A 16,031-nucleotide genomic window follows, 5' to 3' on the forward strand; every position below is an offset into this window, starting at 1 on the left:
ACTGAAAAGAGAGAGATATATATATATATATATATATATATAGAGAGAGAGAGAGAGAGACTGAAAAGAGAGAGATATATAGATATATATATATATAGAGAGAGAGACTGAAAAGATATATATATATATATATATATATATATATATATATATATATATATATATAGAGAGAGAGAGAGAGAGAGAGAGAGAGAGAGAGAGAGAGAGAGAGAGAGAGAAGAGAGAGAGAGAGAGAGAGAGAGAGAGAGAGAGATAGAGAGAGAGAGAGACTGAAAAGAGAGAGATATATAGATATATATATATAGAGAGAGAGAGAGACTGAAAAGATATATATATATATATATATATATATATATATATATATAGAGAGAGAGAGAGAGAGAGAGAGAGAGAGAGAGAGACTGAAAAGAGAGTATATATATATATATATATATATATATATATGAGAGAGAGAGAGAGAGAGAGAGAGAGAGAGAGAGAGAGAGAGAGAGAGAGAGAGAGAGAGAGAGAGAGAGAGAGAGAGAGAGAGAGAGAGACAAAGGAGATACTCCTCATCCCTCGGTCTGCGTCTGACGTCAGGGCGTTAAACACAGAGAGAGAGAGAGAGAGACAAAGGAGAGACTCCTCATCCCTCGGTCTGCGTCTGACGTCAGGGCGTTAAACACAGAGAGAGGGAGGCGGGAGGCGAGGAAGAGGAGAAAGAGAGGAAGCTGCGATAAACATTGTCACAGAGTGAGTCTAAAGTAGGACAATAAAGGGGATCACGGTATCAATGCTCGAACAATGGACTTTACAGATATGTTTCTCGTCAAATTCCTCTATTTCATCTACTTAATAAATTACACCCAAGGTGAGTAAGAGCATTTTGTATGTATTCTGTAGAGCGAAGGAATAACGGACAAGAAGGCTAGTAGGCTAGGCTAGCTAAGAAAACTTAACATAACGGACCAAGGCCTGGTCGTTGTGAAGATATCGTTTGTCCTTTTTTTGTTGACAAACCAACAAGCTATATAGTTGTCGAAATTATTTTATTTTAAGTTTGGCAAAAAGCTAGTTTTGTTTTAAAATGCTGGTTTATCATGATGGTTATGTGAAGGCTAACGCTAGCTAGCTCGCCGAGGTGCCATTTGTTATGAGAATATGAAGAGGGATTCTGCGACCATCTGATTTTTCTTGCAATATTATGGAGTGTTTTAGGTCAATATTGTTTATGCACAACGTCAATAGTAAAAAAAAAATGGCAATTATGGGGCTGACCCACTTTCTGTCAGTAATTAACTAGTTAGCCCGCTAATTTAGCATCAGTTTAGCAGCAACAATGAGCTAGTTAGCCGTATTGCTTGATGATTAACGTTCCTAGCTAGCTATGCCTTTTGACATCTTGTCATTTTTGCATTTTCTTTGTTTGTTGTTGGCCCAAAGTCAATGGATCTCGAAAGAACATATATTCGATCTTTGTTAATAACTTACTTACTAGCTAGCTATGTGGTAGCTAGCATCCTAGGAGGATCTAGGGACATCCTAGGGTTTCAGGTAGACTAGTGGTTAGAGCTTTGGACTAGAAACTGAAAGGTTGATGGATTGAGTTGAAAAGGTACAAATCTGTCGTTCTGCCCCCTGAACAAGGCAGTTAACCCACTGTTCCCAGGCCATCATTGAAAATAATGATTTGTTATTAACTGACTTGTCTAGTTGAATAACTCAAATAGTAAAAAGTAATATATGTACAATATATGTTGTAACTATTCGATGGATACAGTAGAAAGATACAATAGTATACATGTGAATCCAACAATTTCCTGATTTTCATTGACAAGTTCTGATCAAGAAATCTATAGAGGCAACTCACTGTGTGTTTTCAATGAGATGTCGAAATCACCCTGCATGGACTAATTGCTCAAATAAGTGATTTTAACAGCTTTGATTGAATGTTGTGTTTCATGGTTCACATATAGCCTGAGATGCATTCTTAAGGAGACTACACCTCTACTCCTTAACGTCCTAGCATTTTTTTTATTTGATATCTTCGGAGGGGTAGACTGGCGCTAGCAGCCAAAACAGCCAAGTACTCAATCCAAACGTGAATTGATTCTAAATAGCGATACAGTTCTGGATACATGAAACCCTTTGAATTTCATATAATGCTAAATGTACTGTAAACCTGTGGTGACAGGTGCGATGACCACGCTCTAACCACTAGGCTTTCTGCCGCCCCTCCACTCTAACCACCAGGCTACCCTGCCGCCCCTCCACTCTAACCACCAGGCTACCCTGCCGCCCCTCCACTCTAACCACCAGGCTACCCTGCCGCCCCTCCACTCTAACCACCAGGCTACCCTGCCGCCCCTCCACTCTAACCACCGGGCTACCCTGCCGCCCCTCCACTCTAACCACCAGGCTACCCTCCCGCCCCTCCACTCTAACCACCAGGCTACCCTCCCACCCCTCCACTCTAACCACCAGGCAACCCTGCCGCCCCTCCACTCTAACCACCAGGCTACCCTGCCGCCCCTCCACTCTAAACCACCAGGCTACCCTGCCGCCCCTCCACTCTAACCACCAGGCTACCCTGCCGCCCTCCACTCTAACCACCAGGCTACCCTGCCGCCCTCCACTCTAACCACCAGGCACCCTGCCGCCCCTCCACTCTAACCACCAGGCTACCCTCCCGCCCCTCCACTCTAACCACCAGGCTACCCTCCCACCCTCCACTCTAACCACCAGGCTACCCTGCCGCCCTCCACTCTAACCACCAGGCTACCCTGCCGCCCCTCCACTCTAACCACCAGGCTACCCTGCCGCCCCTCCACTCTAACCACCAGGCTACCCTGCCGCCCTCCACTCTAACCACCAGGCTACCCTGCCGCCCTCCACTCTAACCACCAGGCTACCCTGCCGCCCCTCCACTCTAACCACCAGGCTACCCTGCAGCCCTCCACTCTAACCACGAGGCTACCCTGCCGCCCTCCACTCTAACCACCAGGCTACCCTGCCGCCCTCCACTCTAACCACCAGGCTACCCTGCCGCCCTCCACTCTAACCACTAGGCTACCCTCCCGCCCCTCCACTCTAACCACCAGGCTACCCTCCCGCCCCTCCACTCTAACCACCAGGCTACCCTCCCGCCCCGCCCCTCCACTCTAACCACTAGTCTACCCTCCCGCCCCTCCACTCTAACCACTAGTCTACCCTGCCGCCCCTCCACTCTAACCACTAGGCTACCCTCCCGCCCCTCCACTCTAACCACCAGGCTACCCTCCCGCCCCGCCCCTCCACTCTAACCACTAGTCTACCCTCCCGCCCCTCCACTCTAACCACTAGTCTACCCTACCCCGCCCTCCACTCTAACCACTAGGCTACCCTCCCGCCCCTCCACTCTAACCACCAGGCTACCCTCCCGCCCCTCCACTCTATCCACCAGGCTACCCTGCCGCCCCTCCACTCTAACCACCAGGCTACCCTGCCGCCCCTCCACTCTAACCACCAGGCTACCCTGCCGCCCCTCCACTCTAACCACCAGGCTACCCTGCCGCCCTCCACTCTAACCACCAGGCTACCCTGCCGCCCTCCACTCTAACCACCAGGCTACCCTGCCGCCCTCCACGCTAACCACCAGGCTACCCTGCCGCCCCTCCACTCTAACCACCAGGCTACCCTGCCGCCCCTCCACTCTAACCACCAGGCTACCCTCCCGCCCCTCCACTCTAACCACCAGGCTACCCTCCCGCCCCTCCACTCTAACCACCAGGCTACCCTCCCGCCCCTCCACTCTAACCACCAGGCTACCCTCCCGCCCCTCCACTCTAACCACTAGTCTACCCTCCCGCCCCTCCACTCTAACCACTAGTCTACCCTGCCGCCCCTCCACTCTAACCACTAGGCTACCCTCCCGCCCCTCCACTCTAACCACCAGGCTACCCTCCCGCCCCTCCACTCTATCCACCAGGCTACCCTCCCGCCGCTCCACTCTAACCACCAGGCTACCCTCCCGCCCCTCCACTCTAACCACTAGGCTACCCTCCCGCCCCTCCACTCTAACCACTAGGCTACCCTCCCGCCCCTCCACTCTAACCACTAGGCTACCCCCCCCCCCCTCCACTCTAACCACTAGGCTACCCTCCCGCCACTCCACTCTAACCACTAGGCTACCCTCCCGCCCCTCCACTCTAACCACCAGGCTACCCTGCCGCCCCTCCACTCTAACCACCAGGCTACCCTGCCGCCCCTCCACTCTAACCACCAGGCTACCCTGCCGCCCCTCCACTCTAACCACTAGGCTACCCTCCCGCCCCTCCACTCTAACCGCCAGGCTACCCTGCCGCCCCTCCACTCTAACCGCCAGGCTACCTGCCGCCCCTCCACTCTAACCGCCAGGCTACCCTGCCGCCCCTCCACTCTAACCACCAGGCTACCCTGCCGCCCTCCACTCTAACCACCAGGCTACCCTCCCGCCCTCCACTCTAACCGCCAGGCTACCCTGCCGCCCTCCACTCTAACCCCCAGGCTACCTGCCGCCCCTCCACTCTAACCGCCAGGCTACCCTGCCGCCCCTCCACTCTAACCGCCAGGCTACCTGCCGCCCCTCCACTCTAACCGCCAGGCTACCCTGCCGCCCCTCCACTCTAACCGCCAGGCTACCTGCCGCCCCTCCACTCTAACCGCCAGGCTACCCTCCCGCCCCTCCACTCTAACCACTAGGCTACCCTGCCGCCCCTCCACTCTAACCACTAGGCTACCCTGCCGCCCCAGGTGGGATGAGCTATAGGAAGATGGGCTCATAGTGATGGCTTAAATGGAACACGGTATCAAACATATGGAAACTACGTTAGACTTATTTCTTTAATTCCACTCCAGCCATTTACAATGAGCCCGTCCTCCTATACCTCCTCCCACCAGCCTCCGCTGCTTTACACTGTTTTAACAGGCTTTATCACCGTTTCAGCCGACGGTATTTTTTTACACTTACAACACGTTTCTGGGAGCCTTCTTCCGTTACAGACAGGTGTTCAGAGCATGCTCGCTAGCTAATTAGTAGAGGTGGTCCCTCTGTGGTCCGTCTGTCTGTTCCTGTAAACACGTGCTGTAACATGGAGATGTGGGAACACTAATGGCCTTGTGGGAACACTAACCCTATAAAGGTGTGTATTGATGAGACCTTTTTTTTTTAATATTTTTTTTTTAGAAAATGATTTCTCACTTATATGAAAGATACAGTCTTTATGCTTCCATGGAACTGGGAGTCATGATCTCGGGCTAACCCATTCATAGAGGTCAACTACCTTTTAGTGCCAAACGTTATTGATGAAGGTATCTTCCCTGTGGGGGGGGCTTTGATTCAGATCCCCAACGCTCAGTGTGAAACAACGCATCGCTTGGAAACATAAGGCACATATCTTTCATATCAACGAGAAATCATTTTCTTAAAAAAAATTAAAAAACGACAATTTTAGAGGGAAGGTGTTCTCACTCTGCCATATCTCCTTGTTACAGTGTGTGTTTACAGAAAACAAGAGGTGCTAACTAGTAGGGATCATCTTTCCCCTTCAAGATGATTCGATACGTGTACAGATAGATATACATGGGCTGTGATACGATACAGGAACGATACGTTTTAGTTTGAAATGATTCGGTTTGATTAGCTGTATATAGTATTTAGCCTACCTACCTGAATGAAATCATGAGCTGAAACAGATCGTACAGTAGCTGAGAGCAGGCACGGGATTTAACACCTGCTCTTGTAAGTGATATCACACCTGAGTTCATTAAGGCAGGCAATCTCAACCAAGCACAGATGCAGTATTTGGAATGATTTGAAATCGTGTTTGAAGCCAGGTCTGAGTGATACTAATTCAGTTCTAATCCATTAGGCCTTATGTTAAAGCCTTATTATGCGATCCGGGTGGTTTTATATCTAGGGTTGAGAGTGAGATTGCTGTGACTGTTTTGCCTAGCCAGGCCTTTTACGGATGGAGATATATAAATAGACCTACATTCTGTTTCTATAATAGAATCGAGTTCTATAATAGATTCTAGTTGTGTAATAGATTGCATTTCTATATTAGATTGTATTTCTATATTATATTATATTATATTTTGTTTCTATAATAGGTTCTAGTTCTGTAATATATTCTAGTTCTGTAATAGATTCTAGTTCTGTAATAGATTCTAGTTCTGTAATAGATTCTAGTTCTGTAATAGATTATAGTTCTGTAATAGATTCTAGTTCTGTAATAGATTGCATTTCTATAATATATTCTATACCTATAATATATTCTATTTCTATATTCGATTCTGTTTCTATAGTAGATTCTGGTTCTACAATAGGTTGCATTTCTGTAATAGATTGCATTTCTGTAATAGATTGCATTTCTATAATAGATTGCATTTCTATAATAGATTGCATTTCTATAATAGATTGCATTTCTATAATAGATTGCATTTCTATAATAGATTCTATTTCTATAATAGATTCTATGTCTATGGATGTAGACTAGGCTATATGCTCAGTGAACTACCGTGGTATATTGGCCATATAGCACAAACCCACGAGGCGCCTTAATGCTATTATAAACTGGTTACCAATTGTCATTAGAGCAGTTAAAATAAATGGTCTGATATACCATGGCTGTTAGCCAATCAGCATTCAGGGCTCGAACCACCCAGTTTATAATTGTAGTTAATATTCAGTTTACACAGCCTGTGGTTTGAAGAGGAGTGTAGTGTGATTTTTGTTCTCGTGGTCTTAAGTTCCTGTCTTGTCATCTTCACAGGTTACCATTATGGAAACCCCCTGAACAAGTATGTTCATCACTATGAGGGTCTCTCCTATAACACCTATGAGATACATGACAAGCACCTGAGAGCTAAGAGGGCCCTCCACCACCAAGACGCGTTTCTCCATCTAGACTTCCATGCTCACGGAAGGTAGGCCTACGTCTCCCAGACCTTTTTTTACTCTCTGTGTGTGTGTCTCTGTGCGTGTGTCTCTCTCTCTGTGTCTCTCTGTGTGTGTGTCTCTCTGTGTGTGTGTCTCTCTGTGTGTGTGTCTCTCTGTGTGTGTGTGTCTCTCTCTCTGTGTCTCTCTCTCTGTGTCTCTCTCTCTGTGTCTCTGTCTCTCTGTGTGTGTGTGTCTCTCTGTGTGTGTGTGTGTGTGTCTCTGTCTCTCTCTCTGTGTCTCTCTGTGTGTCTCTCTCTCTCTGTGTGTCTCTCTGTGTGTGTCTCTTTCTCTCTGTGTGTCTGTGTGTGTCTCTCTGTGTCTCTCTCTCTCTGTGTCTCTCTCTCTGTGTCTCTCTCTCTGTGTCTCTCTCCCTGTGTCTCTCTGTGTGTCTCTCTCTCTGTGTCTCTCTCCGTGTGTCTCTCTGTGTGTCTCTCTCTCTGTCTCTCTCTCTGTGTGTCTCTCTGTGTGTGTCTCTTTCTCTCTGTGTGTCTCTGTGTGTCTCTGTGTGTGTCTCTCTGTGTCTCTCTCTCTCTCTGTGTCTCTCTCTCTGTGTCTCTCTCTCTGTGTCTCTCTCCCTGTGTCTCTCTCAACGCGTCTATAACAGAACCGTGAGGTTCTCAATAACAGAGGCCTATTTGTAGTTTCAATGAAAGTTGTTTAGCTTTGTTTTCATCTCATTATTTTCAGATAACATTTTAGAGAATTATTAATATCCTCTACCTTCTAAATGAGCCTTCCCAGGCTTCGTGGGAGAGCATGGTTTCTCTCATGGTCTCGGCCGGGTCCCTAGGTAGGCCATCTGGCTGTTTGTTCAGTTTTATTTAAAATAATTTAAAATATTTAATCTGTGCTTAATGGATCATTAAAAATCCAGTAGGGGGCTGGAGGCTATTGGCCACTCCCCTTTGCGATATGACGGAGGATTTGAATAAAGTTCAGGGTTCCCCATGGGGCTGTTTTTCTGCAAAGGGACCAGGACGACTGATCCGTGTAAAGGAAAGAATGAATGGGGCCGTGTATCGTGAGATTTTGAGTGAAAACCTCCTTCCACTTTAAACGTCCACTGTTTTGATTCACAACTTCAGAACTAACAACTGTCTTTTGACCGTACTATTACCGTCTGATGGGAAGTACGAAATAAAACACATTTACTCAGTAAAATAACGTTTTTAATTGAAAACATGTTGTTCATCTTTTTTTTGTTGTTTTAAAAAAAAAAATGTATGTTGGCAAACTGTTTTTATAAAAGCAATAAGAGCCTGGAAGCCGGGGTTTTGGGGATCACTCCCTCCTAAAGGGGTTTTCCCAGCTCTTTTGGTTTCCCCCCGGGCCTTAGAACAGCCCTGAGTCGGCAGTTATCACACGATAAACCCTCCGGGGTTCTCATTCCTTATTGCTTAATTATTCGTCAATTGTACACATGGTCGTACCGAAATGTACCTTCCTTCTTTATCCCTACCCCTCCGAATGACACGAATACACGTACAGGTTGGAGAGGTGTCTGTCCCTATGCTATCTATGTACACCTCTTTTGGAGATTTATTTTAGGGAGAAGTCACTGATGTTGACCAACTCAAAATGTTCTCCTATTTACTGTTAGTGTTTGAGGAGCTTTTACAGAACGTAATGAATTTCGTTCTTCAATTATTTACAGTGCTACTTTTAATTTTTTTTTTTTTTTTACATCGTTTAATATGCAGGAAAGACGCAGCGTTTTTTTTTTAAGGTGACCTCATTTTGCTGTTGGAGTTGGAAATAATATTCACTGCCCTTGTACAGTAACAAAAAATAGATGTTTAATTTTCTGCTGGGCCAATACCCTTGTCTTTTTATCCCTCTGCCTCTCTCTCCTTTTCATTTTCATTATTTTCCCCCCCGAGTCCTGTGAAACATCGGCCATGTTCTATCCAGAGTTTTTAAAATTATATTCTTATTGATTTATTTGACCGTTTTTATTTATTTATGTTATCAGGTAGGACCTATGTTATTATGAGCACCAACACACTCTGTAATAACAACCCGAATCGTAGAAATAGATTATATAGAACGGAAATTCTATAGTTTATATTTCTATGATCCGGAGACTGACTCTCGGGCCTGAAGGCGCCACGTTTTAGCGCCACGTGTTAATAACATGGTACAGGAGAAAGGGGTTTGAGATGAGACTCTTCTCACGAGCCATTGAAACACCATTTAACTGAACCGTTGAATCTCAGAGGAGTGTATTCAGAATTTTAATCGTCGTCCTCCACATGTTTGTTTGTTGTTGCTCTAAATTGTAATAGAACCTAAACACTGATAATAAACAAGCTGTTTTATGAAGATTGTTTCAGGACGTGTCTTCCAGACAGCTTCTTATGAATTAAACTAAACATATCTATATATCTATATATCAGGTGATTGTTTGTTTATTTAATATGTTAATGTATTTGTATCTGTCCCTCCTCAAATAAAACCATACAGAATTTTTTAATTTTTTATTTTACCTTTATTTAACCAGGCAAGTCAGTTAAGAACAACTTCTTATTTTCAATGACGGCCTACCGGGGAACAATGGGTTAACTGCCTGTTCAGGGGCAGAACGACAGATTTCTACCGTGTCAGCTCAGGGGTTTGAACTTGCAAACTTCCGGTTACTAGTCCAACGCTCTAACCACTAGGCTACGCTGCCGCCTCTACACTCTAACCACTAGGCTACCCTGCCGCCTCTACACTCTAACCACTAGGCTACCCTGCCGCCTCTACACTCTAACCACTAGGCTACCCTGCCGCCTCTACACTCTAACCACTAGGCTACCCTGCCGCCTCTACACTCTAACCACTAGGCTACCCTGCCGCCTCTACACTCTAACCACTAGGCTACCCTGAATGACTTGGTACTAAACCTCCTCTGTTTCCATCTGTCAGACACTTCAACCTGAGGATGAAGAGAGACACCAGTCTGTTTGCGGAGGACCTGAAGGTGTCTGTAGGAGGCCAGGAGGTGAACTATGACACCTCTCACATTTACACAGGAGAAATATATGGTGAGACTGGAGGACGCTTCACCTCATATGTCTGTTTTTGTGTTCCTTCTATGTGTTATATATCTAACCCTGGCCTGTATGCTACATTTAATGTTCCTTCTATGTGTTATATATCTAACCCTGGCCTGTATGCTACATTTACTGTTCCTTCTATGTGTTATATATCTAACCCTGGCCTGTATGCTACATTTACTGTTCCTTCTATGTGTTATATATCTAACCCTGGCCTGTATGCTACATTTACTGTTCCTTCTATGTGTTATATATCTAACCCTGGCCTGTATGCTACATTTAATGTTCCTTCTATGTGTTATATATCTAACCCTGGCCTGTATGCTACATTTACTGTTCCTTCTATGTGTTATATATCTAACCCTGGCCTGTATGCTACATTTACTGTTCCTTCTATGTGTTATATATCTAACCCTGGCCTGTATGCTACATTTACTGTTCCTTCTATGTGTTATATATCTAACCCTGGCCTGTATGCTACATTTAATGTTCCTTCTATGTGTTATATATCTAACCCTGTCCTGCATGCTACATTTAATGTTCCTTCTATGTGTTATATATCTAACCCTGGCCTGTATGCTACATTTAATGTTCCTTCTATGTGTTATATATCTAACCCTGGCCTGTATGCTACATTTACTGTTCCTTCTATGTGTTATATATCTAACCCTGGCCTGTATGCTACATTTACTGTTCCTTCTATGTGTTATATATCTAACCCTGGCCTGTATTCTATATTTAATGTTCCTTCTATGTGTTATATATCTAACCCTGGCCTGTATTCTATATTTAATGTTCCTTCTATGTGTTATATATCTAACCCTGTCCTGTATGCTACATTTAATGGATGGGTCCAGGTAGTCCCTCCCTCAGTTCTTCTTTTGGGGGTCTATTGTATACTGGCCTCCACTCCAGCTGTTCTAGGGGTTTTGCAGATGAAGCTTGATTCTGGATTGAGAATAGGGTGTTGAGGTCTGGTATCACAAGACTAAAAGACCCCTGCTTTCTCTATCTCCAGGTGAAAAGGGCACACTGAGCCATGGTTCGGTGGTGGATGGCAAGTTCGAGGGCTTCATCCAGACGTACCAGGGGAAGTTCTACGTAGAGCCAGCGGAGAGATACCTGAAGGACCGGGACGTTCCCTTCCACTCTGTTATCTACCACGAGGACGACATCAGTGAGTACTGTGTGTGTGTGTGTGTGTGTGTGTGTGTGTGTGTGTGTGTGTGTGTGTGTGTGTGTGTGTGTGTGTGTGTGTGTGTGTGTGTGTGTGTGTGTGTGTCAAAGACCTACCCTTCCACTCTTTACACCCAATCCTCTACTGCTTCTGTCCCCATAGAAACACACAGGCTTTGGTGTACCCTTTTGTCATATTTTAATTGTGTGAGTGCATGCTGGTTCCTGTTCCATCTGGAGGATAGAGACCGGCTCAGTGCTGGCCCCTAGGGAGAGGAGACACTCATTAGCTGAGTGACTGGGTGTATAAAAAATATTTTATAAAGCCCTCTCAATCTGATTAGCCTTCAGGCCCGTCAATCAACCGCTGATGCCGACCAATCAACTCCAGCTCAGCTGTCCTCCACTGTTCATACCGGACCTTATTCCTTTGTTCCATGGGCTATCAGTAGGCAGCAGTGAGTGACGAGGTGGGGTCCTGGTGACTCGCCTCCGTTCTATTGGCAAATGTCCAGTCACTGGAGAATAAGATGGATGAGCTTTGTTCCAGAGTCTCTGATCAGAGAGACTTAAAAAGCTAAAAATATTCCATGTCTTATTTAAACGAGGCTGGATCGGACTGCAGCTTCGGGGAAAACGATAGGACAGTGAGTTATTTTTTTCTCTCTCTCTCATAAATAACAACTGATGTGCTGCTTCTATACTATACCCCATAATGACAAAGCAAAAACAGTTAAAAAAAATAATATATATATATAGGCCGTCATTGTAAATAAGAATTTGTTCTTAAACTACTTAAATAAAAATAATAATTATATATATATATTCTTCCCACATAATGTCTATAAATTCCATAGCATATACAGTGCCAGTGAAAAATGTGGACACATCTACTCGTTGAAGGTTTTAAATGTGGTTGTTTTTTACGCTTTTCTACATTGTAGAATAATAGTGAAGACATCAAAACTATGAAATAACACATATGGAATCATGTAGTAACCAAAAAAGTGTTAAACAAATCAAAATATATTTAACATTTGAGATTCTTCAAAGTTGCCACCCTTTTCCTTGATGACAGCTTTGCACACCCGTGGCATTTTCTCAACCAGCTTCATGAGGAATGCTTTTCCAACAGTCTTGAAGGAGTGCCCACAAGGGTGAGGATCTCCAGAGAGACATCAGGGATTGTAACATACTCGGTTTCACGGAAACATGGCTCTCTCGGGATATACTGTCCTCGTTCATACAGCCAGCTGGGTTCTCAGTACATCACACAGACAGGAATAAAGAACTCTGGATATACTGTCCCCGTCCATACAGCCAGCTGGGTTCTCAGTACATCACACAGACAGGAATAAAGAACTCTCCGGGAAGAAGAAAGGTGGGGGTGTATGTTTCATGATTAACTACTCATGGTGTGATTGTGATGATGTACAGGAACTCATGTCCTTTTGTTCAACCGACCTAGAATACCTCTCAATCAAATGCCGACCGTATTACCTCCCGAGATAATTATTAGGTTAGAGTCACAGCCGTGTATATTCCCCTTCAAACCGATACCACAACGGTCCTCAAAGAACTACACTGGACTTTATGCAAACTGGAAACCACATGTCCTGAGTCCGCATTTATTGTCGCTGGGGATTTAAAAAAGCAAATTTTTAGGAAAACGCTACCTAAGTTCTACCAACACATTGACTGTAGTACTCTCTCTGGAAAAACACTGGACCACTGCTACTCTCCCTCTCGAGATGCCTACAAGGCCCTCCCCTGACCTCCCTTCGGCAAATCAAATCACAACTCCATTTTGCTCCTCCCTTCCTATAGGTGCCAGTGTAGACAAAGAGGCAGATGATCATGCCGACGGTGACCGCACCTCCCCACAGGGCTTGAGTTCACTCCTTCTCGCGCTGTTAACGCTAATCAACATTTCGCCTACAAGGCCCTCCTTCTGGGCTTTCCTACTCCGTGGCCGACTAGTAAGACATTTAAATGTGTTAACCCTCGCAAGGCTGCCGGTCCAGACAGCATCCCTAACCACCACCTCAGGGCATGCGCAGACCAGCTGGCTGTATTGTTTACAGACATATTCGATCTCTTCCTATCCCAGTCTGCTGTCCCCACTTGAGAACCTTTATTTAACTAGGCAAGTCAGTTAAGAACAAATTATTATTTTCAATGACGGCCTACCGGGAAACAGTGGGTTAACTGCCTTGTTCAGGGGCAGACAACACATTTTTACCTTGTCAGCTCTGGGATTCAATCTAGCAACCTTTCGGTTACTGGCCCAACGCGCTAACCACTAGGCTACCTGCCGCCTCACTAAAGGTAAATTAACTAAATGACTATCGCCCCGTAGCTCTCACTTCTGTCATCATGAAGTGTTTCAAGAGGCTAGTTAAAGATCATATCACCTCTACCTTACCTGATGGCACTGCACTCTGTCCTATCCCATCTGGACAAGAGGAATACCTATGTAAGAATGCTGTTCATTGACTATAGCTCAGCATTCAACACAACAGGCCCTGGGTCTGAAACCCGCCCTGTTCAACTGGGTCCTGGACTTCCTGACGGGCCGCCCACAGGTGGTGAAGGTAGGAAACAACACCTCCACTTCGCTGATCCTCAACACTGGGGCCCCACACGGGTGCGTTCTCAGCCCCCTCCTGTTCACCAATGACTGCGAGGCCATGCACACCTCCAACACAATCATCAAGATTTCAGACGACACAACAGTAGTAGGCTTGATTTACCAACAATGACGAGACAGTCTACAGGGAGGAGGTGAGGGCCCTGGGAGAGTCTTGACAGAAAAATAACCTCACTCAACGTCAACAAAACAAAGGAGCTGATCAAAACAGTAGGGGTTCCTCGGCATTCATCACTGACGATATGAAATGGTCCACCCACACACAGTGTGGTGAAGAAGGCGCAACAGCGCCTCTTCAACCTTCAGGAGGCTGAAGAAATTTGGTTTTACAGATGCACAATTCGAGACCATCCTGTCGGGCCTTATCACCGCCTGGTACAGCAACTGCACCGTCCTCAACCGCAAGGCTCTCCAGAGGGTGGTGTGGTTTGCCCAACGCATCACCGGGGGCAACCTACCTGCCCTCCATGACACCTACAGCACCGGATGTCACAGAAAGGCAAAAAAAGATCATCAAGGACATCAACCACCCGAGCCACTGCCTGTTCACCCCGCTATCATCCAGAAGGTGAGGTCCGAAGCTCTCGGTCCATCTCAAGACCATCAGACTGTTAAATAGCCATCACTGCCCAGGTTCCACTCTGTTATGCAACCCTGCACCTTTGAGGCTGCTGCCCTATATACATAGGCTTGGCCACTTTAATAATGGAACACTGGTCACTTTAATAATGTTTCCATACTGCTTTACTCATCTCATATGTATATACTGTTTTCTATACTACTGTATTTTAGTCAACGCCTTTCTGACGTTGCTCGATCTAATATTTATATATTTCTTAATTACATTCTTTTAATTTTAGATTTGTGTGTATTGTTGTGAATTGTTAAATACTACTGCACTGTTGGAGCGAAAGGAACACAAACATTTCCCCACACCATCTGCTAAATATGTGTATGTGACCAGTAAGATTTGATTTGACATATGCTGAGCACTTGTTGGCTGCTTTTCCTTCACTCTGCGGTCCAACTCATCCCAAACCATCTCATTTGGGTTGTGGAGGCCAGGTTATCTGCCCTTCCACAGCCTGGAGGTGTGTTGGGTCATTGTCCTGATAAAAAACAAATTATAGTCCCACTAAGCGTAAACCAGATGGGATGGCGTATCGCTGCAGAATGTTGTGTTTGCCATGCTGGTTAAGTGTGACTTGAATTCTAAATAAATCACTGACAGTGTCACCAGCAAAGCACCATCACACCTCCTCCTCCATGCTTCACGCTGGGAACCACACATGCAGAGATCATCCGTTCACCTACTCTGCGTCTCACAAAGACACGGCTGTTGGAACCAAATATCTCACATTTGGACTCCTCAGACCAAAAGGACAGATTTCCACCAGTCTAATGTACATTGCTTGTGTTTCTTGGGCCAAGCAAGTCTCTTCTTATTATTGGTGTCCTTTAGTAGTGATTTCTTTGTAGCAATTCAACCACGAAGGCCTGATTCACGCAGTCTCCTCTGAACAGTTGATGTTGTGATGTGTCTGTTACTTGAACTCTGTGAATAATTTATTTGGACTGCAATTACTGAGGCTGGTAACTTCAATGAACTTATCCTCTGCAGCAGAGGTAACTCTGGGTCTTCCTTTCCTGTGGCGGACCTCATGAGAGCCAGTTTCATCAGAGCGCTTGGTTTTTTGCGACTGCAACTAAAGAAACTTTTAAAAATCTTGACATTTTCCGTATTGACTGACCTTCATGTCTTTAAAGTAATGATGGACTGTTGTTTCTCTTTACTTATTTGAGCTGTTCTTGCCATAATATGGACTTGGTATTTTACCAAATAGGGCTGTCTTCTGTATACTCACCCCTACTTTGCCACGACACAACAAGGTGTAGAGTGAGTAAGATTTTATATGAGCTTTTAGTAGAAAATGTTATCTAAAAAATTAATGTCCATCTCTCTCTGTCTGTGTCTCTGTCTCTCTGTCTCTCCCCTAGACTATCCCCATAAGTATGGTCCGGAGGGGGGCTGTGCCGACCACTCAGTGTTTGAGAGGATGAGAACGTACCAAGCCACTGCCATAGAGAAGCCAGACAAGGTGATTTAACACACTTCTTTTTGTTGTTTTAGTTTTTTCTTTTGTTAGGGTTGAACAATTGTTTTTGGTAACTTTCCTAAAAAAAATCCCTAGGTTTTCCCAGAATTCCCAGTTGGAAGATTCCCCTGAAT

General features: G+C 45.3%; 1 protein-coding gene across 3 annotated transcripts in view; it reads left to right on the forward strand.

Annotated features, from left to right (window-relative positions):
• Positions 1–622: 622 nt before the first annotated feature.
• Positions 623–16,031, forward strand: part of LOC118377547 (disintegrin and metalloproteinase domain-containing protein 10-like) — a 34,634-nt gene continuing 19,225 nt past the window's right edge. Inside the window, exons 1-5 of one of the 3 annotated variants that reach the window (XM_052466703.1) lie at positions 623–732; positions 6,771–6,924; positions 9,845–9,963; positions 10,994–11,152; positions 15,800–15,900. In XM_052466703.1, the coding sequence (XP_052322663.1) occupies positions 9,861–9,963; positions 10,994–11,152; positions 15,800–15,900 (363 nt within the window). In that variant the 5' untranslated portion in view covers positions 623–732; positions 6,771–6,924; positions 9,845–9,860. Of the gene's footprint in view, positions 851–6,770; positions 6,925–9,844; positions 9,964–10,993; positions 11,153–15,799; positions 15,901–16,031 lie in introns of all 3 variants that reach the window. The other 2 variants (XM_052466702.1, XM_052466704.1) reach the window with 2 other exon arrangements.

The sequence above is a fragment of the Oncorhynchus keta genome, chromosome 17 (assembly GCF_023373465.1).
Source record: "Oncorhynchus keta strain PuntledgeMale-10-30-2019 chromosome 17, Oket_V2, whole genome shotgun sequence".
In the NCBI taxonomy this organism is placed as follows: Eukaryota; Metazoa; Chordata; class Actinopteri; order Salmoniformes; family Salmonidae; genus Oncorhynchus; species Oncorhynchus keta.